The 26622-nt window shown below is 41.0% G+C and overlaps 1 protein-coding gene across 1 annotated transcript in view; it reads right to left on the bottom strand.

Annotated features, from left to right (window-relative positions):
- Window positions 1-881: 881 nt before the first annotated feature.
- Window positions 882-26622, bottom strand: part of LOC122790525 — a 793381-nt gene continuing 767640 nt past the window's right edge. Inside the window, exons 10-11 of the mRNA XM_044058074.1 lie at window positions 7727-7756; window positions 882-7148 (exon numbers count right to left, since the gene is read on the bottom strand). Of these exons, the coding sequence (XP_043914009.1) occupies window positions 6856-7148; window positions 7727-7756 (323 nt within the window). The 3' untranslated portion in view covers window positions 882-6855. The remainder of the gene's footprint in view (window positions 7149-7726; window positions 7757-26622) is intronic.

The following is a 26622-nucleotide window of genomic DNA, read 5'->3' as shown; positions in this document are numbered from 1 at the left end:
TATTACTACTTTAACCTTAAAATTTAATAAGATATGTTTTCCTTTTGAAGATAGATGACATTTAATAAATATGAGGCTACTATCAAAAAATTGATTTTTTATTTAGTCAACTACATTATCTTCTGATAAAATACAAATAAGAAAAATGGATTACTTGTCACTTTTCTACATCCAAATAAACAAAGGATAGTATTTATAAATCACATTAGAACTCAGAAAAAAATGGCATGTGCTTACCATATATATGGAAACATATACCATGGCCTAAATATTTAAACTTATATTGTATTGCATTGATAATATTTCCATATGATGTGGAAACAAACAGCAAAATATAAAAATAACTGATAATAAAAATTTAATATTAATCACTAATTATTTTTAGTATAAAATATATACACCAACAAACTAAAGACAGATAAACAACATACTTAAACATTTAAGAATTGTATCTGCAAATATTCCACCTTAAAACCAAGGATGTTTACATTATGCTGCTTTTGTAGAGCAACAGGATTTAATGAAGAGGTTAGATTCCATAAAATGGTAGACTGGAAAGAAAAACAAAACTTTACCTATCAGTATAATTGCCTTGGAGATATTAAAGTAAGAACTGTAGTAATACCATTAATACATTTGATGAAATACCTGAAGATTGATTAAATATACAAAGCATTCAGAATTTTATTACTTCAAAGATGCAATGTATTCCAATGAGTAAAATAAAAAAGTTGCATAAATTACTAGAATATACCAGATAAGCAATCTCTACTAAAATCAAATGCAAATCCATTTTGTCTGACATAAGATTCTAATTTGTCTCAAAGAACCAGTACTGGAATCAATTTGGAAAACTTCATTTACTAAAAAAGACATAACTATTAATAATGAAGAAAAAACTTTAATATTAAAGTCAGTTACAATAGCAACCACCCACCCAAAATGGAAAAATATACCTAGTAATGTGAACATCAAACATTTTGTATGCCAGATAAAATTTGCAAATGCAATAAATCTAATGACGTAGGATATGCTGCATATAGACTGTTCTGTGAATGTAAAGTTATAAATTCTAGAATAAATCTAAATACATGCATAGTCATTGTTGGCAGACAAATCTGAAAAATTAGTTTGCATAGTTTTTTGCAATATTTCCGTACCTTTACATATTAATAAAGATCAATACTCTCTTGCTTTGGTATCAATTAACCAAAGCAAGAAAAGCATTTATTTTAATTGTGAAGCAGTTGTGAGTTTTAGAGCCAGTAGAGGGGGCACAGATAAAATTTTACGAATTTTACAAACTTATATATCAAGTATTTTTATGATTTATAACTCTTAAGGAGAGATGTTGTTTTAACGTTTATTGATGCAAGCAGCTACAAGTTTATTTTACATCATGAATTGTAGTAAAAAAATTCAAAGTGTAGAATTGTTGTAAATGAAGTTATTTATGTTAGTGGAGGTGTAAAGCCTATGAAATGTTAATTTTGATGATACACTGTTTTTATTGGTGAATTCGTATTTAATTGAAGTATTTAAGGCATGTAAATTAGTTTTTTCAACTGTATCTGATGAAGTTGAGGACAAAAACGTACTTCTAAGGAGTATCGTTTATGTGTTGTGCTTTCTTACTGTATTAAAACTGTGTTAAGCCCATCAACTGTTTCCTGTGTTCTGGAGTTCCATTGAGGTGTGGACAACTGTTTTTTAAAGCAAGAAAAGCAAATTACAAAATATCATTTAGAGAATATATAACTTTACTGAATACAACTTTTGATAAAGAAATTAAAAGTATTAATAAGAAATTTTTGCTAAAAAATAAGTCAGCTCAGATAAATAACGAGATAGTATCCCATAAAAGGCCGAAAATATGAGAAATCCGAATATAATGTAAATATAATAGTACTTTGATGGATATAACACATATATGCATGACACATTTTGTTTTATGTTTAGTTTGTATGCATATTATTCTGTTTGACTCAGACATTTTGAGACTGATAAAAGGCAAAGACTGTAACTAATTTTGATGTTTTGTCTCATTTTAAGCAAATAAAGAAAAGAGACAAAGAGACTAAACGGACTGACTATTTTGACTGTAAAGAAGACTTTTTTACCAGTAATGTTGTTTGTAGCTTTTTTCATAGCATGTACTGCTCATGAATATTTACATGCGTTTATCTTATGCTTTCTAAATTGATTTTTCAGAAAATGCTCTGAAAACTAAGGATGTGTACACTGCCAGAGGTGTGACATTCCACAGCTTACATGAGTTAATGAGACACCTGTAGCAAAGAGTTCTTTACTGCAGTTTAGTACAGATTCAGAAGGGGACCAAAACTGCTACAGTGAGCTTCTTGCTGCATATCATATGTCATTTAACAGCTGTGCTTCACTGCCACACTGGCACTACTATTGCTTTAGACGAGGAACCGATCAGCACCTAGACTAAACCAGAAGTTAAGTTCATTAACTGGTTACACTTGCAGCTTGCACTTGGTCTAGCCACCTTTCTCACTCCACCATTGTTACACATTCAGTTGTCTGCCTCTTTACAGGTACACATTTTTGTATATAGCTCACCAGTACATCATTTGTCTTCATGTTTGCTGTCATCTAGTGTGATGTGGCATTAGCGTAGTTCTTTTCTATCAATCTTGTCAATGTAATCACTACATACTACATAGGTGTATACCACACTTGTATACCACAGAATACAGTGTCTGTCAATTTCTAGCTTTTTTCTGTGTTTTGATGCACTTTTTTTGAATGTTCATTTCTAGTAGCCTCTAATTCTGATGCTGAAAGCTCAGTGGAGCTAGCTTGTGTTTGCATGCATTATGTTTGCAGCTAGACACAGCACATGGGCTATATCTCATTTCCTCCTTTTGCAAAAAAACCTTGATGTACAGACTGGTCATATCAAGAGCTGTATAACCCAACCATCACTGTGTAGACAGTAGCACTTCAATCATGCACTGTTATGCTAGGTATCTCACACAAATATGCATTTATTTTGGTTAAAACTGAAAAGCTGAAATGTAATAAAATGTACAAGGGTTACAAATATGCTGCTGGTTGCAAAACTGTGGCACTGTGTTCTTTAATGTTAATGTAATCAAATATTTAGATACTGGGGTTATTACATGGAGGAAAGGGTATCAGTGAAAAAGCAAAATGCTTTCAGACATGCTAATTCTGTTACTTGGAGGACTAAGACATTCAAGCATTATCTTCTACTAAATTGGTAAGTCCTCTCCTCATTCTTGGTATAGTCATTTTACTGGTTAATACTGAACATCATAAGACTCTGGACCAATTTGTTTATGCACTTATCTGTTTATTTCATTTGCTAAATGTGAGGTCTTACTGAGCCAGTGTCCTTTAGAGGAGAGATGAAGAGAACTAATTGGCTGATCTACATTCTTATTTGGGGAGCAGGAATTATTATTCTTCACAGATACAGTACCTGTCCTCAGCTGTCAACCAGTAAACCTGCCAAGATCAGAAGATCAGGACATGATAGAACCATGACGCACTGGCAAGATTCAAATATGTTTACATGCACCCATTAATAGGAATGCACAGGAAGCAGGTAGAAAAATGAAATAGACACAAAGATTTTCTGGTTACTGTATAATGATTATTTGCAGTTTCTTCATTTTAGGACAAGAATGAATTACAGTGTTGTTTCAAATATTCTGACAAAGGCTTCTGGCCTACAAACAGAGGCAGGGCATTCATCTGTTCAGTTAGCAAGATTCCATTCATAAAATAAAAAAAATACTAACAAACTTAAGGCTGCACATAGCAATCAAAAATGACATGAACAGATTCCATAAAAATTATATAATTGAATGTAAAAAATACCCTATAAAACATTTATGTATTAACATTTAATACTAATTGTTGGAAATTTGTACAGATTGGTGGTTAAAGGAGAAGAGACTTTACAAATAATGGTTCTAAATTGTTGAGAGTTGACAACTTTATCTGAACAAGTTCTCAAGTTATATATAATGAAAGTACTTAATCTTTATAATAAAATGCTCACATGTTTAAATAGGCCACTTTTTCATTTTTATAAGGTTTCTTAAACAACAAAGGTGGAAGATAGTTGAGAATGAGTGAATGAGGTCTGAAGGACAGGTAACCATTTTTGACAAAAGATTTGTGGGATGAGGCACAATGCAGCTAGCCTGTAGTGGTCATTAGAGGAATAGCTCATCTGACTAAATGTTTTAGAGGGATCTGTGCACATAGAGCATCTACAAATCCCTTTACTGATATTACTTTGGCAGGGCAAAAGATAATTAATAATAAAAGTCTGTCGAACACTATGTGTGACAGTGATGAGTTGCCTCCATGGAGCCCTCAAATCATTATTTTTATTGCACGTTTGTTCCATGAGGTAATGTCCCCCTAAGAAAGAAAATGTACTGAACTATTAAAGAGCAGACTAGGTAATGCAATGGGAAAGCAGAGCAAGCTGCACAATAGTAAGGTTGGGGGTAGAATGCTCATACTGATGAAAACCAGGTCCCGAGGAATTAGGGTGATGCATAAACTGAGATGGTGAGAAGAGAGCAGACGGGATAGAGAAAAAGAGACATATAAAGTATTTGGAGAAAAAGGTTAACACAAGAACAGGGAACATTCTCAGGAAAATAGAAAGACAAATGTGTAGTACAAACAAAATTCACAATAAAAGTATGCATACTACTTGATATAGTCAGGAAACAATATATCACCAATAAACATTACTATGTATTGTTTGTATTTTTCTAATCAATCAACATTTATTTTATTTAAGTTTGTTTCTGAAGTAGTATACTAATTATAGGAGACTATTTGCAGGCACAGCCTGGGTCAAAAATTTCACAAACCAAACAGAACAAATTCACAAACATAGAGTAATCACAGAATGTACAGAGTCCAGCAGACAACTGAAACACTAAGCAAGTAATATTAACAAAGGAATAAGAACAAATGTGGATTACTTTTAGTAGTAAATATGGGGAGTAAATCAGCAGGTGAGAAGAGAGGGTGGTAGTACATATGATGTAGGTGAGGAAAGAATTAGGTGATGTGTCCAGTGGAAAAGCACTTTCAGTCAGATTTTTGATGAGGGTATCTTCTGAGTTGAGTTCTGAAAGTGCGAAGAAGAGATTTCTTTTGGATGAGGGAGGAGGAATTGACAAAGTTTTGAGTGCAACAATGGAGAAGGAATAACTTGTACAGTGCTTTTGGTTTGGGGTGTCTGGAATGATGTCAGATGGATAAGTTGCAGAGGTTGTACGGGATTATTTTACTATGTAGTTTTCCAAGAAGAGTCAGGAAGCTACTTGGTTGAAGTCATTTGAAAAGAAGAGACCCTAGGAGTAGCTGAACTTTGTTAATAACTGGCAGCTATCTGGCTTAAGAAACAGTAGCACAGTGGTGTTCCTGAGAGGGAAAATGGAACTGTATCAGCAGATTTTGTTTGCAATTGATTATAGAGTGAATGAGTTTATTTTAGAGGCTGTGATTATGATGTGGAGCCCAGTTTTGAGTTGAGCTAGGAGGAACCCTTTGCCTACTGCAGATTTTCTGTTCTGGAGAGAAAGGAAGATATTTTCTAGGACCAGAATAAAAGAGTTTATTTTTTTCATGGTGTTCTCAATGTGGATATGGAAGTTAAATGAATGGCTCCGCCATAAACCTAGGTATTGAAAGAATGCAATTTTTTTTTCAATTGGAGTACCACTGAGATCTGCAATGTTAAAATTTTTAGGAGATTTTTAATTTTATTTATCCTTTATTACTGGGTTCATCCCACTAGGCTAGTGACCTCTTCTCAAGGGAGACTCAAGGTGGTATTTATACTACTAGGGAAAATTTGACAAGGGTATCAGGGAACTTCCCATACTACTTTTATAGGTGCCATCCAACTGAGCTACCACCAACTCAAGCAGATGGTACCTCAGTTTAACCTTTCATGTGAAGGACTTTACACTCAGGACTGTAGATTCACCTAACACTGCACTGTATTTTCAGCAACTTGAAAATTAATCCAATCACCTGGAGTCAAAATAGAACCCACAACCTTCTGATCTTTCAGCACCAAAGGCAAGTGTGCTACCTGTTGAGACAGCTTTTGTAAGGTTCCAGGTAGGTTTAAGAGTAGCTTATGGTTGATTGGCCAAGAATTAATGGAGTGGAGGTCAGACTGAAGCTCGGTTTGAATACTTCAGTGTGAGGGAATGGACTGAAAGACAACCCTGTCATCTGCATAAATAGTGATATGAAGGTTATGCAGACTGGAGGGTAGTTTGTTAATTAAGATCGAAAACAACAATGGGGCATGTATGGAGTCCTGGGTCACTCCTTTGATAAAGAGTACTCGGTGTGATAGGGAAGAGCTAATTTTGACTCTGAATTACCAATTTGTTAAGAAATCTTGGAGACAGGTGACAATGTTGAAACCAAGTCTGATTTTTTTGAGGGAGTGAAGGCGGAAGAGGTGGTCAATAAGATCAAAAGCTTTGATAAGGTCAAAGAAGATTGTACCTGAGAAGATCTTGAAAGGTTTCATTTATCCATGTTGAGAAGGATCTCATCTATAAGTGACCATAGCTGTGTCTGTGTTCCAGCCAGCCCAGAATCAGTGCTGTTTACAAGTGAGGAGATGGTGCTGTTTGATATAAGTAGAGAGCTGGCTGTATTAGTTTTTCAAAATGTGTATTTTGCAGAACTGTTTTCATTCCAAGACTCACTTTACAAAAACAGAATATGTCATCATACATTGAATAAAAACATTTAACCAATGATAAAATTCATTACTTTTGGATAGGATTGCCATGTGAAAAAAAATCATCCTGTTACTCTTCTGAATGTGATAAGATATTCTGGGTAAGCTTGATCATCATGAAATATTGCATACACAGATGGCAATCTGTCATTGTCAACTAAGCAGTCATACAGGTCAGTGTTGTCAGAATGTGAGCGAGAGGGTCTTGTCATCATATTTGCATGTCCTATTTTATACCTTCCAGCAAGTATGACTGCTTGGTACATGAAAGAATTACCATCATGACGAGAAGTGGCATAAATATCTGATTGTCTTGCAGATCTGGCAAAGTAAACTCCATAACCATACCGTGTACCTGAAAAAAGAGAGAGAGAGAAAGATAAGCCAGCTGTTATTTTAGATAAGTAAGAAACTCAGCAGACCTCTCAACCAATCGGGGACAAATTTCAACAGAATCAGGGACAAGTAAAGAAAAAATCAGGGACACTTTTAAAAGATTAGTGCTATTAACTTGAAACATTGACAGAATCAGAGCATATGAATTAATACACATTTTCTGAAGTAAAAGAAGTCTATAACTCTTAATTGTTGTCATTATTCATTAAGTGTAATTCACCTCCTTTCCTCCAAAAGTCACTAGTTTTAGGAGGGATTAAGAGGGACAGAACTAAAATTTGAGTCAAAATCAGGGACGTCCCTGAAAATTAGGGACAGTTGAGAGGTATTCCCATCAGAAAAAAATAAGTCAGTAGAAGAAGATACTTTAAAGAAAAGTTTGTTCATTCACAAAAACAACTCATGTAATTACTTAGACTACAACAAAAATCGCCGGCATGCATATGTTTAGATGCTGTCACATATAAATTAAAGGAATCACTGACTAAAGCATATACTCCCTGCAGAAAATTTTAAATTAAGCAGCAGTTCAAATACCTTTCACTCTAATGGAATGTGCACAGCAACCTGAAACAAATCAAGAACAAAAAAAGTCAGATAATGGAGACAAAGAATGCTTTGAGGAAGAGAAATGTAATTTAAATAAGAAAATGATGACATGAAAGTATTTTACAGAATGTTACTTTAGGGTAGGAGAAGTAATAAAATAATACAAACCACCTAATTTGATACAGACAACTTAGTACTGTGCAAATTATCAAGAAACATTACCCAACAGCATTCAAGATTATGAGTTAAATGTGCCCTTATAGTTAAAAAGTCATTAATTTCCTTCAAAAATAATAGGTTCATACTAGGCTATCTGCCCTAGGGCATTTGTAAGCCTAGCCAAAGTGTGTTTGACTTTCGCCACCCATTTTAAATGTTTTACTATGCCCTATTTTGAGGTTAGTTTACTGTGCCTCTGTTTAGCAGTGACACAGAAGTGATACCCAGGGTAAACCTACGATCTCCCATCCACTCGTCAAAATTTCTTTTGAAGAGAGTCAGTGAGGGACTCTGCCTAACTTGGACTGGGATTCTATTCCAGAGTGAAGGGAGCCTGTGGGTTATGAATCTGTCCCTCCAGCATGTCCTATTTATTTCAGTGGTGAGGTTCAAGTCCCTCGAGCGCGTAGCTCGATGGGATTGGGATTTTCTGAGGTGCAGCATGTCCATTAATTCCGGGTTGGACATGGCTTTATACGTCAGGCACAGATCGCCTCTAAGCAGGCGGTATGCAACCGAGTAGAGCTGGAGTTTCTTTAACCGGGCAGCATATGGCATCTGTTTGAGCCCTTTGATCCTCTTGGTGAGGTACTTTTGGGGGTTTTCCAGTTGCTGCAGGTGTCAGGTAAGGTACATCCCAAAAGGGGCATTGTATTCAATTATGGGCCTGATGAGGGATGAGTAAAGAGGCACAATGACCTCCCTTGATCTAGATGTGAATCCCTTCATGATTAGGTGGGCTATATAAAAGGTTTTTCTAACCACTTTGGCCACGTGGTTGTCAAATGAGAGATTGCTATCAACTTGGGTCCCCAGGTCCCTAATTACTTCTTCTGTACTTAATGGATTACCACCTATGTGGTAATTTGTGGGCACTTTGTTTTTGCCAAAGGGGATGACTATACACTTTTTGGCGTTTAGCTTGAGGCCATGGCTCTGGCACCAGTTATCTGTTTCTATGAGACCCTTTTGGAGGATGTTTGTGTCTGCTGGAGAGTCGATTATGGCGCCCAGTTTGCAGTCATCTGCGAACTTGGTCAGCCACAGTCCTCCCGTGTTGGCTGTACCGCCAAGAAATATATGCCGAACAAGAGAGGTCCCAGGACTGAGCCTTGTGGGACGCCACTTGTAACTGGTTTGGAGTCTTACATAGCTCCAGCAATTCTGACCATGTGGGTTCTGTCCTTGAGCCAGTTTGCAACCCATCTAGTGACATAGGGGTTTATATTTAAACTGGATAGCTTATCTATGATGCCCGAGTGGGGTATTGTATCGAAGGCTTTTGCGAGGTCCAGGTAGGCTGTGTGGACCACCTTCCCCTCGTCAATGGCCTTGGTGACTGTTTCAAAGAAATCAACCAGGTTTAAGTGGCAGGATCTGCCCTTAACAAAGCCGAACTGGGTAGGATCCAGTGTCTGTAGGTCCCCAATATCTTTATGAGTTCCATGATGATCCTCTCCATAGCTTTGCAGACCAAGTTAGTCAGGCTTATGGGGCGATAGTTTCCAGGATCCGTTGAGGCACCACCTTTGTGGAGAGGGACCACTGTTGCTGTACGCCATTCTTTGGGTGCATATCCTGTAGTAAGGCTGAGATTGAACAGTAGCTTTATGTTGGGGTTCAGCTCTTCTTGGAGTTCATGTAGGACGCAGCCCGGGACACCGTCTGGTCCCATTGATGCTGTGTTTTTTGCTTTGGAGAGGGTGGCTCTCACCTGAGCATCTGAGATGTCGGGGGGGCAGCACTCTGCTGGGATAGATAATTGCTCTTTTGGGGGGGAGGGGGAGGAGAAGTTTGTGCTGAACATGTCAGCCAGGATGTTGGCAATGTCTGTGGGTTCAGTGTATTTTTTGTCATTTTGAACTAACTCTGAGCATATCTGGGAGTTTCCACCTAGGTTCCTAACATAACTAAAGAAAGCCTTGTGATTATCTTTAGTGTCTTGTGCAATTTTTCTCTCGAAGCTGGCCTTAGATGATTTTATGAGTGCCCATAGTTTTTTGCTAATACTGATCAGAGATGCCTCCCTTTTAGGGATTTTGCTCTATCATGCAGTAGCTTCCTCCTTCTATTGTATAGCTTGTTTATGGCTGGGGTCCACCAGACAGGACGCCTGCCTTTGGGGGATTGGGTCTTGGTTTTATTTGGGATTGCATGATCCACGCATTCCTGAAGGTGTTCATAGAATGCGTTTATAAAGGATTCTGCAGTCTGGGCCGTATTTTCCACAGGCCCAGGGGCTTTGAAGGATTCCACCTCGGTTTTGAGGAGTGTGAAGTTTGCTTTAGAGAAGTTTTTCACTGTGGTTTTCTGGGCAGGGGGTGGGGTCGGGATGGGGATATCCAGTGAGATTAATTTATGGTCTGATCTTACCAGTGAGGGATACACTTCTGGTCTGGAGCATAGAGTCCCCATGTTGGTGATGATCAGGTCCAGTATGTTTTCCCCTCTTGTGGGAGTGGTGACAAGTTGTTCCATAGCATTTGAGTTTATAAATTCTAGGAACCTTTGGACTAGGGTGTTGGAGCTAGAGTAATACTCCCAGTCTATGTTTGGGTAGTTGAAGTCGCCCAATATAATGGTGTTTGGGGAGACCTTCATATTTTCCAGTGTTCTCAGGAAGGTCGAGCGGGGTTCCTGGGTTTGGGAGGGTGGTCTGTAGCAGGCTATAAACTGGAAGGCAGTTTTGCCCACTGTTAGTTGCACATGGAGAGTTTCCGATGCTTCGTGCTGTGCCACCAACCTGGAGGTGTGGTTATCTTTGACAAATATTGATACTCCCCCTCCTTTTGTGGTTCGGTCTGAGTTTTGGGGCCAAAAAGTATGGTATGAGGTATAACCTGGTAGTGCTGGGGTACTCTCGGGAGCCTTGAACCAGGTTTCTGTTACTGCACAGATATCGATGTTCTCTATGTTGAGGAGAGTTTTGAGTGCGTGCATCTTGAGATTTAGACTTCTGGCATTGAGTAGCATTACCCTTAGTTTCTTTTCCCTTGTGATACCTATGGAGGTGGGTTTGTCTTTTGAGCTTTGCCTAAAAAAGGCACTATGGGGTGGCAAGAGCCTTTGCCAGTATCCGAAAGCCCAGGGGTGACAGGTGCAAGCCATCCCTAGCGAAGCAACGTGGCTTGTCGAGCATGTCATCCCAGGCTGACAGGCATTGGATCCCCTTTGAATGACACCAATACTTAAGCCAATTGTTGAAATTGATCATCTTGTCTTCATATTGTGGCATCATTCTTGGTGAGGGTAGGATGCTACTCAAGGTCAGGGTCATACCGGTCTGGGCTACATGCTCAGAGAGCTCCTCTATGTCTCTTTTCATGTAGTCCAGGGAGGAATATCTCAGGTCAGTCACACCAGCATGGACAATGACGGAGTCATATTTGTACTTGCCTTGGAGTGACCTGAGTGCTTGTGTTATGTGGCGGATCCTAGCGCCCAACAGGCAGCTCACCGTGACCTTCTCCTTGTTCAGCCTGGTGAGCAGGAAGTCAGTGTGCCTGACGATAGAATCACCTATTACAAGTGTATCAGGTGTGTTGTTTAGCCTTAAGGGCTGTGACTGTTCGGCACACTGGCTTTGTGAACTATGTGTTGCACGTGTTTTGTTTTGGGGTAGCGGTTGCTTGGATGTCTGCTTTGGAGGTCTCTGCTGCTTAGGCAGATTTTTATTTAGAGCCTCCGAGTATGTTTTTGTGTGTTTATGTGTTTGGCTTGCTGTTGTGGTAGGTCTATGTGAGACTGGAATTTTAGTGTGTGTGGTTACTTTCTCTTCCTGACTGGTTACGCCAGTACTGAGTTGAGAGAGCTTAGCCTCTAGTTTAGCTATATGGTTGCATCTCTCACATATGTTGGAACTTGTTGGAAGGAGGAGAGGGTTGTCTGTGTACATGTGGCAGTTGTAACATTGCCTCAAGATTCCCAGATTCACCAGCTGGACTGGAGAGGAGATTGACAACTGACCTTTGGACATGCTAGAATAGTATAGGGAACTCCTTTATAATTGAAAAAAGGGCCAATGGGGAACAAGGTACTCAAGGGGAGTTTGTGAGGATGTAGTGCTTTCAATTTTTTAGTGCTGACTTATATAATTGCTTTAGTGAGCAAGTGCCAGGCTTTAGATTAGGAATAGGGTGTTTATTTTGAGAGCTAGAGCAGTTCTAAGGGAAAAAGTGAAGAGCAGACTTTGTGGAGCCAAGAATGGTTTAAACCCAATTAAGCGGCGCTGCCCGATGCTGCGCTATGTGCAAAATCGTGCAAAGCGGGGCTAAAGCGGGTTTTATACAGGAGGACTTGAAAGAGCTAGAAATTGGCCCAAAACAGCCAATAGACTACCAGATTCTTGTGCTGGGAACACTCCTCCAGGGATAGATAGGCTGCTCTAAGCTCCCCACTCCCACTGGTGAACAAAGAAGCCTCCTTTTATCCAAGAAAGGAAATGGGCAACACAGGAACTTTCCAAAAGTCCAGAATACAGCAAAGCCTTTATTTGGACTACTCTAAGTCAGGAAAGGCAGGAAACAAGGATATTTTTTTTCTTTTTTTGTAAGCAAACAGCAGAAAAATGCAATAAATATGTAACACAGGCTAGCGCACTTGAGGTAAATGCAACAAACAGGACAATCTTTAAAAGTGCAGGTGGAAAAACAGCTTTAAACAGTTCAAAACAGGTAAATGAGCAGAAATACTTACTTTTCAGCTAGATCGGACAGTCGCACAGGTAGTAGCAGGAAAAAAAACACTTTATCAGGTAAGCAGTCGCTCTTTTTGCCTCTCTGCTGCTAGCACCACTCTGCAGGACCACGAGGAGCTTGGCTGAGTAGTAACAAGTGCAAAAACCACGCCAAAGCGGGTTTTATACAGGGGGACTTGAAAGAGCTAGAAATTGGCCCAAAATGGCCAATAGACTACCAGATTCTTGTGCTGGGAACACTCCTCCAGGGATAGATAGGCTGCTCTAAGCTCCCCACTCCCACTGGTGAACAAAGAAGCCTCCTTTTATCCAAGAAAGGAAATGGGCAACACAGGAACTTTCCAAATGTCCAGAATATAGCAAAGCCTGTATTTAGACTACTCTAGGTCAGGAAAGGCGGGAAACAAGGATCATTTTTTTGTTTTTTTTTCTTTTTTTGTAAGCAAACAGCAGAAAAATGCAATAAATATGTAACACAGGCTAGCGCACTTGAGTGTGTAGCCTCAACAGGTAAATGCAACAAACAGGACAATCTTTAAAAGTGCAGGTGGAAAAACAGCTTTAAACAGTTCAAAACAGGTAAATGAGCAGAAATACTTACTTTTCAGCTAGATCGGACAGTTGCACAGGTAGTAGCAGGAAAAAAAACACTATCAGGTAAGCAGTCGCTCTTTTTGCCTCTCTGCTGCTAGCACCACTCTGCAGGACCACGAGGAGCTTGGCTGAGTAGTAACAAGTGCAAAAACCGCGCCAAAGCGGGTTTTATACAGAGGGACTTGAAAGAGCTAGAATTTGGCCCAAAATGGCCAATAGGCTACCAGATTCTTGTGCTGGGAACACTCCTCCGGGGATAGATAGGCTGCTCTAAGCTCCCCACTCCCACTGGTGAACAAAGTAGCCTCCTTTTATCCAAGAAAGGAAATTGTCAACATAGGAACTTTCCAAAAGTCCAGAATACAGCAAAGCCTGTATTTGGACTACTCTAGGTCAGGAAAGGCAGGAAACATGGATATTTTTTTTTTTTTTGTAAGCAAACAGCAGAAAAATGCAATAAATATGTAACACAGGCTAGCGCACTTGAGTGTGTAGCCTCAACAGGTAAATGCAAACAAACAGGACAATCTTTAAAAGTGCAGGTGGAAAAACAGCTTTAAACAGTTCAAAACAGGTAAATGAGCAGAAATACTTGCTTTTCAGCTAGATCGGACAATCACACAGGTAGTAGCAGGAAAAAAAAAAACACTTTATCAGGTAAGCAGTTGCTTTTATGTATGGAAAGTAGAAATATCAACATGGAGTTAAGCAGTCAGGGAGGTCATAAGCTTGACAATTAGACTTCTGAACTTAGGATACATGAAAAAAAATATCAAAACCCAAACATCAAATCCAACATACAGCAATCCAGAAAGGATGAAAACAGCTAAAACAAATGATCTGATATTGTCAAATTTTCATCTCGTCCTCGCATATGGGTCTGGATCTGATCCATCAGATCTGACTCAGCCATTACTAAGCTCGTGGCAAACCAAAAAGCTCTTGGATATCTCTGCTTACCCACAGTGCATCTCTTCCTGTTACCACAGATTTTGTTTGCTGCTTCACAAAGACGTGCTGCAAGCTTCTAGCTCTTGGATTGTCAGGTGATATTTACTATCATTTTTTTCCCTTTCTTCCTAATTCTTGATTGTTTTTGTGTGGTTAGCTTTCTTCTAACTTCCCTTTGTCTCTGAACTCCTTTTTCAATAGTAACTGCTTTTTATTAAGTTACTTTCACTTTCTGTCTCTCTCCCTTTTGTCCCCGCTAGTAACCATTTTTAATAGAATACTCTCCCTTCCCCCCGTACTGTTACAGGTATACTACTATTAGTAGTAGTTTCTCATTTCCCTCTCTCTCTCTCTTTATATACATGTATAAAAAAAAACTTTCCTCTTTCTCTTTTTTGGTGTGTATGTGTATGTGCGTGACTGTATTCACGGCCTTTCATTTCTTTACCATGGCTGAGAAGCAAGATAAGTCAGCAGGCTTTAAGAAATGCACAAAGTGCAGTAACAAAATTCCCTTCAGTAACTTGCACTCCTTATTCTTTTACTGTCTAGGGCCCCATCCATCTACAGGAGGATTGGCTATTTGCCATTCCTTCAACCATGGGGCTTTGGTTGAAAGGAAGAATAAACTCATTCTGAGGGGCATGCTACCATCTGCATTTGAAGAGGCCATTTCTGGCAGTGATTCCAAATTGGTGACATCCTCCAAATCAGAATCAGCTCATTCGAGCCCGCTTCTTCCTTTTCCTTCAAAAGTGGTGACAGAGGAAAGAAAAGGCCTTCCTTGGCTCCAATAGATCATTCATTGCCGAGATCTAAGACTTTGAAACCTTCCAAAACTTCTGAATCTGTGACAGTTGGAGCCTTCGGCGCCAAGTATTTCTTTATTGGATCTAGCTTCTTTGGCTCCAGGTCTGTTAGGTAAGGATAGATCAGATCCATTGACGTCAGATCCAACAGCCAGTCCCTTTAAACCAGTTATGACTCTTCCAAGCTTGGTACTCCCTGACTATTGACCTGTTCCTTTGAAGGTACCATCTCCCTTTTTTGAGAAGACCTAAATCCCAGTCAGCATCCTCTTCCCGTTCTACCAGGAGCCTTACTGCAGAAGACATGGAATGAATGGTACAGAAGATCTTGTGAGCGTAGAATATCACTAAGTCCCCCTTGATACAGTTCAAGGTTTGTCGAAGCCATCCACTCCCTCACTAACTCCTCCTCTGACTTCAGGGCAAGCTTTAGAATCATCGGATCCGATATGCTCTGTGTCTTTCAGCTCGGATCCAAAAATGTCTCTTTCCTTGAATCAGACTTCTGCTTGGAGCTCTTTGGCCTTTTCAGAGCTGGTGAGCTTCCAGAGCTACAGTGAACCTTGTGGACCATGAGGGTGCTCGACTCCTAGACCGTCGGAGCAGTAGATGAGCCTCAGGGCTTCCGCGCAGGTAACCTTGACTCCGGCATCTACCCCAGGTGAGCTGTCTTCTTGGCTGGAGGGGATCCCGTCCCGCAAGCACAGCTTATTGGAGCTGGAGTCCCTCTCCACTCAGGAGCGGTCAGCCTTTGGGGCTCTGGAGAGGGCTATCGTTGCCAACACATCTAGAATGTCACCTGCCCCTTGGATCCTTAATCCCATCAGTGTTCCCTGTGCACTTCTGATGAGGACGTTCCACAGGAACAGTGGGACCTTAGGTGCCAGGGTACCCATCTGGGTACCCCTGCCTCTTCTGATACTTCCCCAGAGTATCCTACTGAGAAGGTCTCTTGGAAGAGGCCTTGCATGAGAAAGCACAGAGGAGTCAGCTACTGAGGAGACTAACCTCAATGAGGGAGAAGGATCCCCATGGTCACCTCCTGAGGATGGTTCCTCTGGGGAGATCCTGGAGATTTTAAAACACAGAGGTGGCTGGCAGTCCAGTAAACCTTCATCTGAGGAATCGGTGTTCCTGGCAGCCTTTGATTCCTGACCATCTACCTCTGGGGTGACTCCGCCCACCGATGAGATTATATGTTTGATCTCTTGATGGGTATGGGAGAACCCAGATTTCATTCATCCTATTCCCAGAGACCAAAGAAAATAATTACCACTCCAGCTGACAAGGCTTTTTGGACAAAAGGGGTTGCAGTAGATGCCATGGTCGTGGCGGCGGCAACCAAGAAGGAACTGTCAGAGGAGAGTTCCACTATTCATCCTCCTAAAAAAGGATTCTAGGATAGTGGATAGATGTGAGAAGAGAGTCTTTTCTTCAGTGATTTTTGCCTTATGATCATTGAACTACCTTTCCCATTTTATCAGGTTGCAAAGGCAGCTGATCAAGAAGCTGTCAGATACCCTCGAAGGAGCAGTATCTGAGGGAGCACAAGAAAAGGTGGCTTCCCAATTAGCAACCCTGCACTTGGTTGCTAACTCTTACATAAGGCTCATCACACATGCAGCTGAAGGTACAAGTAAAAAGGCAGGTTCCCACATATCTATGAGGAGGCATGCCAGGCCGCGCCTATGTGATTTTATGGAGCATTTTAAGTCTTTGTTTGTCAGTGCTCCATTTGACGGCATATCCCTTTTTGATCCCAAGGTTAAAGATACATTATCCAGGTGTGAAAAAGAAATTAAGACCCTTTCTGCCATGGGCATACATTTTTCTGCCCCTCAGAGACCTTACCCTAAAGGTCAGAGTGGTGGCAGTAAAATCTGGTTCAAGAAATCTCAGGGGTCTTACCAGGACACACATGGAGAGTTTTCCACCGAAGGCAGGGAGGGGAACAATAATGGAAAACGCTGCCCTCATGGCAGAGGAGGCCTGCAGAATCAAGGGTCCCGAGAATCTTTCTTTGAGAAACGCTTCCAGTGCTCCTGAAAGGAGGCCCAACTGCCCACCTCTGGATGCAATCAGGGGTTGACTATCCCTGCACTGGAGAGCCTGGCAAAAGATAACAACTGATATGTGGGTACAGAGGATAATATCCAGAGGTTACCAAATCTCCTTCTCTCATCAACCGCCCCAACAAAAAAATTCCAGACATTTCACCCAGTCAAAGGGATCAAGCATTGTTCAAATTCAAAAACTGCTAGGAAAAAAAGAGTCATCTAAGAGGTGCCCTGAGACCAGAGAGGATTCGGAACTTACTCAAGGTTCTTTATAGTTCCAAAGAAAACAGGGGACTGGAGACTAATTCTGGATCTCAGCAGATTAAACAAGTAATTTCTTTGCTGCATGTTCCGAATGGTCATGGTTCAGTCCATACTTTCTTTCCTGGAACAGGATGATTGTATGTGCTCCATAGATCTTCAGGATCCATACTCCCATATTAAAATAGATTATCCAGAAGACACTTACCGTTTTGTCTGTGAGCCAGTCAATACCAGTTCAGAGCACTGCCCTTTGGTCTCACTACCACCCCAGAGTGTTCACCAAATGCATGGCAGTGGTTGTGGCTCACCTGAGATGACAAAGATTCTGGATGTTTCCTTACTTAGACAACTGGCTCATGTCCACCCCAACCAGGTATCTCCTTATCTGCTGCAAGAGACTCTGTTTTTTTAAACCTGTACAGAACTAGGTATGACCATAAATTACCAAAAATCAAACCTGGACCCTTCTCAAACACTGAAGTTCATAGGAGCACCACTGGACACTACTCAGATGATTGCGAAACTTTCACCCTCCAAAGTGTTGGCAATCAGGTGACAAATACACAGATTAATCTGAAACACGAAGATAGCTGCTTGTCATGTTCTACAGGCTTTAGGGTCAGTGGCTGCAGCTATAGTTTTAGTTCCTTTCGCCAGATTTCACATGCGAATACTTCAATGGCTTCTAGCTGCTCAATGGTCAATTATCCACCAACCGATGTCTCACCAAATTCACATAATGGACACATGCAAAAGAACCCTTTCATCATGGATTCATTCAGCACAGTTAATGTGAGGTCCACCCTTTGTTTCCCCCTCAGCCACAGGCCACAGTGACCATGGATGCTTCCCAGATGGGGTGGGGGGATTATTATCCTGGGAAGACAGCCCAAGGCACCTGGTCTGCAGATGAGGCCAATCTGCACATAAACATCCTGGAAATGAGGGCTGTGCTTCTAGCATTGTAGGCATTTCAAACTGCTCTCCCTCCAGGAACAGTGGCGATTCAATCACACATGTCTGTGGTCTGGTACATAAACAAGCAAGGAGGAACCAGATCATACCCTCTGTGTTGAGAAGTGCTCAGAGTGTGGCAGTGGGCAATCTCATCCAGCCGCTTTCTTATAGCAGTGCACATTCTGGGAAAGTCCAACATGATAATGGACAAATTGAGCAGATCCATTCTCACACCTCACAAGTGGTCCCTCAACCAGACAGTAGTGGAAGACATTTTCTGCAGATGGGTCCAGCCTTGCTGTGACCTCTTTGCATCTCCCTTAAACAACAAATGCAACTGCTACTTTGCCCTAATCCTCCGACTGGGGGAATCCCGAGGGATGCTCTCATACACGATTGAGCTCCCAGTCTATTGTACTCATTTCCCCCATCCTCTTGATTCCCTAATTCCTTCAGAAAGTGAACAGGCGGAAGAGAGTAGTAATCCTCATTGCCTCATTTTGGCCTCAACAAATCTGGTTTCCCTTTCTCTGGACTAATTTACAGAAGGAACCCTGGATTTTGGAACCCATTCCAGACCTTCTGTCACATCCGACAGGAAGGATTCAGTGTAACCTTCACAACCTCAAACTAATGGCTTGGTTCCTGCAATTCTATTGATTGCCAGCCAACCGATGCTGTCCTCACTGATCTGTCATATTTTGATGTCCTCCCATAAGTCATCCACTCGAAAACGTTATAGGAGTAAATGGAACAGGTTTGTAATTTGTGCTCAACAGCATAATGTTGATCGCTTCACAGCATGTATTCACTCTGTTCTAGAATTTTTATCTCACCTTTTTAATAAGGGGACAGCTGCCTCTACAATTAAGATGCAATTAGCAGCTATCTCAAATTTTCACACTGGGAAAGATAACTTGTCTCTCATTTACCACAAGCTTTGCAAAGCCTTCTTAAAAGTGATCCTCACAAAGATCCCTCTCCTCCATGGGACCTAAACTTGGTACTGCATCTTATTGTTCAGCCCCCCGTTTGAACCTGCAGTGACTTGTGATATAAAATTTCTCTCTTGGAAAACTATCTAGTAGCTATTACATCGGCAAGACAAATATCAGAAATTCAGGCACTGTCCTCCCAGACTCCGTATCTGATTTTTCATAAAGACAGAGTCTCTTTGCGTACCAACTCCTCTTTTTTATCCAAAGTTGTTTCACAGACTAATATTAATCAGATCATACTTTTGCCTGTTTTCTTTCCTAACACCAGCAACAAAGGCGAATATGTTCTAAGTTTGTTGGATGTCCATATACAATTACATTTCTATTTGCAAAGGATTAAAGAGTTTCAGAAATCAAGTCAATTGTTTATTGCCTTTGCAGGCCCTAGGAAAGGCCTACCAGTATCCAAAGTTACCTTAGCAAAATGGCTTTCTGATTGCATTTCTTTCATTTGCACTACAAAAGCTATAGATCCTTCCAAACCTATTTGAGCTCACTCAACCAGGGTCATGGCCACTTCCGCAGTTTTCCAGTCTAATGCCTCCATGGACAAGATTTGTGCAGTGGCCACATGAGCCAATCATCATACCTGTATCACTCATTACAAGTTGGATTTGGTTTCCAGGGGAAGAGCCTCCTTTAGTTCGATGGTTCTAGACAAACATCCTCCCATGAATCCACCCTGGGTAAAGGTAGCTGGAGACTCAGTCCCATATGTGAGGATGAGATGAAAAATTGACAATATTAGATAAAGAAGTTATGTACTCACCGTAACGTTCCATCTGTATTGTCGATTTTTTTCATTTCTCCTCATATTCCCTCCCTCCAAGCTCCCTACCTTTGTTTTTTCTGGTTGTATGGGAAGCATAATTCAGGCCATCTTTATTATCTCTAATACTCTGGAAGTGGTCTCCTTAAAATTTTCAACTTTAAGTTCACTTCCTTTCTTTATGGGGATAATCCTAGCAAACAAAATCTGGGGTAACAGGAGGAGATGTATTGTAAAGGCGGTATTCAAGAGCTTTTTGGTTGCCACGAGCTTAGTAATGGCCAAGTCGGATCCGATGGATCAGATCTGGACCCAGATGTGAGGAGAGATGAAAAAATCAACAATACAGATGGAATGTTATGGTGAGTACATAGCTTCTTTTTTTTGCAAGGGGAAAAGCACCCCTGGACCCCCTATGTGCTTGCCCCCCATGTGGGGGAGCTGCTGCCCTACACCCCCTGCTAATTATTATACCAACTCCGAGATTGCACTACAGTGGGAAAAGGTTATATGCCCTGATTCCCACTGTACTGTGATCTCATGATGAAAAAGACTAATGTTCCATCAACTGATGTTGGATCAAATGAACTAACTTTTTTGTCAATGAAAATCCAGTTTGATGTAAAGATAGTGCAAAGATGTGATTATGATTCATTTGATCTAAAGCACATTTCATCAAAATGAAAAAAAATACTGTGGCATATTTGATGCAAAACACATTTTATTGAAATCACAAAACACCAAAGCACAATTTACTGAAAATGTCACATATGCTAAATATATCACCAGAAGATTTTTTTTTTTTTTGCAGTAGGAGTCAAGGCCTGACATAGCTACACTAATTCCACAGTTCCACAGCCACAGAGAAAAAAGATTACTTCTGACACACTGAATTGCTGCTGTTGCACCTACAAAAACTTCTAGACATGGAGGTATAACTTAACAGTAGGCATTATCAAGGAATTAATAATAATTGACAGTAATTTACATTATAATTCCTATCCTCCAACACTAAGCCATAAGCCAACAGTCATTTTCTGTAAGCTGATAGTTTTCAACCAAATGTGATTCAGTTCATTTGTGGTTTAGATCAAGCTGTTAAATATTTTTTCTCTAAAAGTAAAGAAGCAGCCTTACAGTGCTGAATAATAAAATATCAGGCATAATGCAAGCAAAGTAAGACTTTACCCTGTAACATTTATTTGCTGGAGTCCAATACATTGGCATAGTGAGAGAAAATAGACTTTGCCATCCATTCATCACTACTCTAAACTGAGAACTTTACCATGTTCCCAAGATGATGTTATCCTGTAAGGCACACTACTCCCAATTTAATATCTCACAAAGCTGAGTCATTGAGTGGGTGTGAGCGCTGTTACACCCAGATGAGGTAATAAGATTCTATAACATTTTATGTTAATGAACTTTATTACATCGTATAATCTCATTGCTGAAACCACCAGAGGATTTAGCAAGACCGGCACATTTGACTGAAGTTCAGAAGTGCAGCAGCTACATCTGCATGTCATACTTGGTATTGCAGGAGGACCGTCTACTTGTTGCACCAGGTCAAGTGTCCAGCAGGAGTTGCCTGGTCATGAGACCATTCAGTACAACTAGTATAACTGTATGACAGACTGGTAAATGCAGACATGTTGGGCAATCTGGTTGTCACGCCTGCGTTCACCCCATCTAGGAGGAGGGGCGGGCATGTGTGGCCACTAACCGACAAGGGAAATAATTATATTTTTTACCAAGACACTAAACAAGTACCTTTATCTGCACATTTTTTCAAAGAATACAGTTTTTAAATTGATTTAACTGTGTTGCAGGAATATTAACTGAACTGGAAGTTTTGACTCTGTTCTTCAGTCAGTGCTTGCTGAATTTTATTATTTGTTAGTAATTGCAGGTGTGGGGGTAGCCACATTCTTTGATTTCCTGTCCTTGCCTATTTAAGTGGTACAGTTTGAAATATTTTCTGCTTAAAAACCTCAGCTTTGGCCGGCTAAGATCTAGCTGTATTCAGCTGGACGTATAAGAGAATTTAAGTACCTTTATCTGCACTTTTTTTCAAAGAATACAGTATTTAAATTGATTTAACTGTGTTGCAGGAATATTAACTGAACTGGAAGTTTTGACTCTGCTCTTCAGTCAGTGCATGTTGAATTTTATTATTTGTTAGTAATTGCAGGTGTAGGGGTAGCCACATTCTTTGATTTCCTGTCCTTGCCTATTTAAGTGGTACAGTTTGAAATATTTTCTGCTTAAAAACCTCAGCTTTGGCCGGCTAAGATCTAGCTGTATTCAACTGGACATATAAGAGAATTTAAGTAGCTTTATCTGCACTTTTTTCAAAGAATACAGTATTTAAATTGATTTAACTGTGTTGCAGGAATATTAACTGAACTGGAAGTTTTGACTCTGCTCTTCAGTTAGTCCTACCCACCCTCCCTGTTTTTGTTTTGGTGTTAATCTTAGTGGCCTTGAAACTGCCTGCTCCTCTTGTAAATTTGTGTTTGGATACTCCTTCTGGGCCCATCTCATTTGCTCACTCAACTGAGTGCAGTGAGATCATATTCTGATTTCAGGCACTCCTACTGTGTACAAAGAGAGCATCTGGGAAACAGAAAAAAAAATTAAGCTTGTTTCCTGCCTTTCCTGTTAAGTGGTATAGACTGTTTGTAGGCTTCTGAGCCCCCAAGCCCTTCTGTGTTGGAGGGAAGCCTTCTAGCTTAGTTTTTTTCCTTATAACTAGCCAGTTTTGTAGTTTCAGCACTCAAATCTGTTTCTTTGAACCAAGCACTTGTTCAGAACTCACTGTAAGCACTACATAAGCTGCAAAATACTACAGCACTCAACTTTCCTCAATTGTCTAATGGAAAGCCGTTTTTAGTACTTAATAAATAAGCACTTATCCAGGCATGTCTAAGGGTCAGCTCCCAGTGATTTCTCCTGTGTACCTGATGAATCTGGGCATCTTGGGGCAATGCAGCAATTGCCTCATGTACACAGACAACCCTCTCTTCCTACCACCCAACACTACAACCTGTGAGAGATGCACTTATATAGCCAAACTGGAAGCAAAGCTCTCTTCACCCAAGACTGGACTAGACAGTCAAGAGGAGAGCGTAAACACTTGCACCACACCACAGTCATCATATAGCCCCTCAAAACCTACACCACCAAAACACACACATAGAAACACAAAACACACACCTACATTCGCGGAGGCTCTCAATAAAAACCTGCCCAAGCATCAGGGACATCCAAAGCATAAACGCAAGCAAACTCCACCCCCCCCCAACACAACCCAAATGACACATAGCCCGCAAACTCAGTGTGCCACTCAACCACAACCCATAAGGCATAACAACGTACCCAACACTCTAGTCATAGGTGACTCTATAGTAAGGCATACTGATGTTCCACTCACTAGACTAAACAAGCAGAAAGTTACTGTCAGCTGCCTGTCAGGTGCCAGGATCCACCACATAATGCATGCACTCAGGTCACTCCACAATAAGTACAAATATGACACTGTCATTGTGCATGTTGGTGTGAATGACCTGAGACGTACCTCCCTGGACTACATGAAAAGAGACATGGAGGAGGTCTCCGATCTTGTATCCCAGGCAGGTATGACCCTAACCCTGAGTAGCATCCTGCCATCACCCAGAATGATACCACAGTACAAGGACAAAATGATTGACTTCAACAATTGGCTAAGCTTCTGGTGTCATTCTAAGTGGATCCAGTATTTGTCTGCCTGGGACGACATGATCGACAGTCCACGATGCTTTGCCAGAGATGGCCTGCACCTGTCGCCCTTAGGATTCCGGATACTGGCTAAGACTCTTGCCACCCCATAGTGCCTTTTTTAGGCAAGGTTCAAATGACAAATTCACCACTGTAGCAGGTACAAGCAAGCAAAATCTGAGGGTAATGCTACTCAATGCTAGAAGTCTAAACCTCAAAATGCACTCACTCGAGGCACTCCTTAAAATGGAGAACATTGACATCTGTGCAGTGACAGAGACCTGGTTCAAAGCTCCAGAGAGCACCCCTGCATTACCAGGCTTCACTTCATACCACACCTTTCGGCCACCTAACCCAGAAAGAAGCACTAAAGGTGGAGGCATGTCCATATTCATTAAGGATATCCACACCTCCAGGCTAGTTGCACAGCATAATGCATCCGAGATTATCCAAGTGCAACTAACTCTGGGCAAGACTGCAATCAAAATTGTAGCTTGCTACAGAACCCCCACCATGCCGCAGGATTCACACTCCTCATTTCTTGATACACTGGAAAGTATTAGGGTACAACCCAACACCCTAATAATGGGCGATTTCAACTACCCCACCATTAACTGGGCAAACTACTCATGTACCAACTCTTTTGCTCAACGTTTTCTAGATTTCATAAATTCCAACGCCTTGGATCAACTTATTCACACCCCCACCAGGGGCAGCAATATCCTAGACCTGGTCATTACCAACATGGGAAACCGGTGTTCCACACCAGAGGTCAATTCCTCATTGGTCAGATCCGACCACAAGCTAATCAGTCTAGACATCCACATCCCACCCCCAGCCCCAATTAGGGAAACCATTGTAAAAAACTTCTCAAAAGCCAACTTCACACTTCTTAAGACAGAAGTGGCAAACTTCATGACATCCATGCAGACGGACAATAGAGGTATGACTGATGAATCCTACACAAATGCACTTTATAAGCACTTACACGAGTGCATGGATCATGCTATCCCTAATAGAACCAAGTTGTTATCCTCCAAAAAAAGGAAGCCAATCTGGTGGTCCTCTGCCATAAACAAACTCTACAACAGAAGAAAGAAACTGTTGCAAAAAAGAGTAAAATCCCATGACTGGAGGAACTCCCTGGTCAACCTCAGTAAGAAGCTGAGATCCCTCATAAAATCCTCCAAAGCTAGTTACGAAAACAAAATTGCCACTGACTCTAAAGACAACCACAAAGCATTCTATAGCTATGTCAAGAATCTAAATGGGAACACTCAGATCTGCTCAGAGTTACAGCATAATGGCACTAAATATACAGAACCAACTGATATTGCCAACATCCTAGCAGATAGGTTCAGTGATAACTTTACCCCCCTCTCACCCCCTAGAGGGCCCATCTCTATACCGGAAGATTGCAAAGTTCCTATAATCACGGCTGCACAGGTAAAAAACACACTCTCCAAAGTCAAGAACACAGCATCCATGGGACCTGACAATATCCCAGGCTGCATTCTACATGAACTACAGAATGACCTGGCACCCTACCTAAGTATCATGTTCAATCATAGCCTCACCTCAGGCTTTGTACCCACTGAATGGCGCACCGCGACAGTTATCCCATTCCACAAAGGGGGAGCCACGACGGACCCCGGGAAGTACTGCCCCATTAGCCTGACGAGCCTGGTCTGCAAGGCCATGGAATGTATCATCATGGAACTCATAAACAAAGAAATTGGTAATCTCCAAACTCTGGACCCTACTCAGTTTGGATTTGTAAAAGGCAGATCATGTCTCCTAAACCTGATTGACTTCTTTGAAGCAGTCACCAAAGCCATAGATGAGGGTAAAGTGGTTCACACAGCTTATCTAGATCTCGCCAAGGCTTTCGACACCATCCCCCACTCTGGAATTATAGATAAGCTCACTAAACTAGGTATAAATCCCTATGTCACAAGATGGGTTGCCAACTGGCTCACGGACAGAACCCACACTGTGAAAGTAGCGGATTCCAAATCCGACATCAGACCAGTGACAAGTGGAGTACCACAGGGTTCAGTCCTGGGTCCTCTCCTGTTTGGTATCTACTTCTCTGAAGTGCAGGCCAACACAGAAGGTCTTTGGCTAACAAAGTTTGCAGATGACTGCAAACTAGGAGCCATAATCGAAACTCCTAACGATGTGGACAAACTACAAAAGGGCCTCACTGAGACAGATACCTGGTGTCAAAGCCATGGCCTGAAGCTCAATGCCAAAAGTGTATTGTCATCCCCTTTGGTAAAAACTCTGTACCCATGAACTACCACATAGCTCGTAGTCTACTTAATGCCGAAAATGTGATAAGAGACCTTGGGACACAGGTGGACAGTAGTCTCTCCTTTGATAATCACATCGCCACAGTGATCAGGAAATCCTTCTACGTGGCTCATCTCATCACAAAAGGATTCTCATCCAGAAAAAAAGAGGTAATTGTTCCCCTCTACTCATCACTCATTAGACCCATTATAGAGTATAATGCCCCTTTTGGTATGTACCTCACAAGACATCTACAACAACTGGAAAGACCACAGAAATACCTCACAAAGAGGATTACTGGCCTCAAACAGATGCCCTATGCAGACCGTCTCAAAAAGCTACAGCTTTACTCCATCTCATATCGCCTACTCAGGGGCGATCTCTTCCTAACATACAAAGCTATGTCAAACCCAGAGCTGTTGGACATGCTCCACTTAAAGAAATCCCAATCCCTCCAAGCTACATGCTCTAGGGATCTAAACCTTGTCACCACAATAAACAGAACATGCTGGAGGG

This window comes from Protopterus annectens, chromosome 16.part0 (assembly GCF_019279795.1).
Source record: "Protopterus annectens isolate FY-2018-M chromosome 16.part0, PAN1.0, whole genome shotgun sequence".
NCBI lineage: Eukaryota > Metazoa > Chordata > Ceratodontiformes > Protopteridae > Protopterus > Protopterus annectens.
The sequence above is the reverse complement of the archived record's forward strand: the minus strand, read 5'-3'. Positions and strand labels throughout refer to the sequence as shown.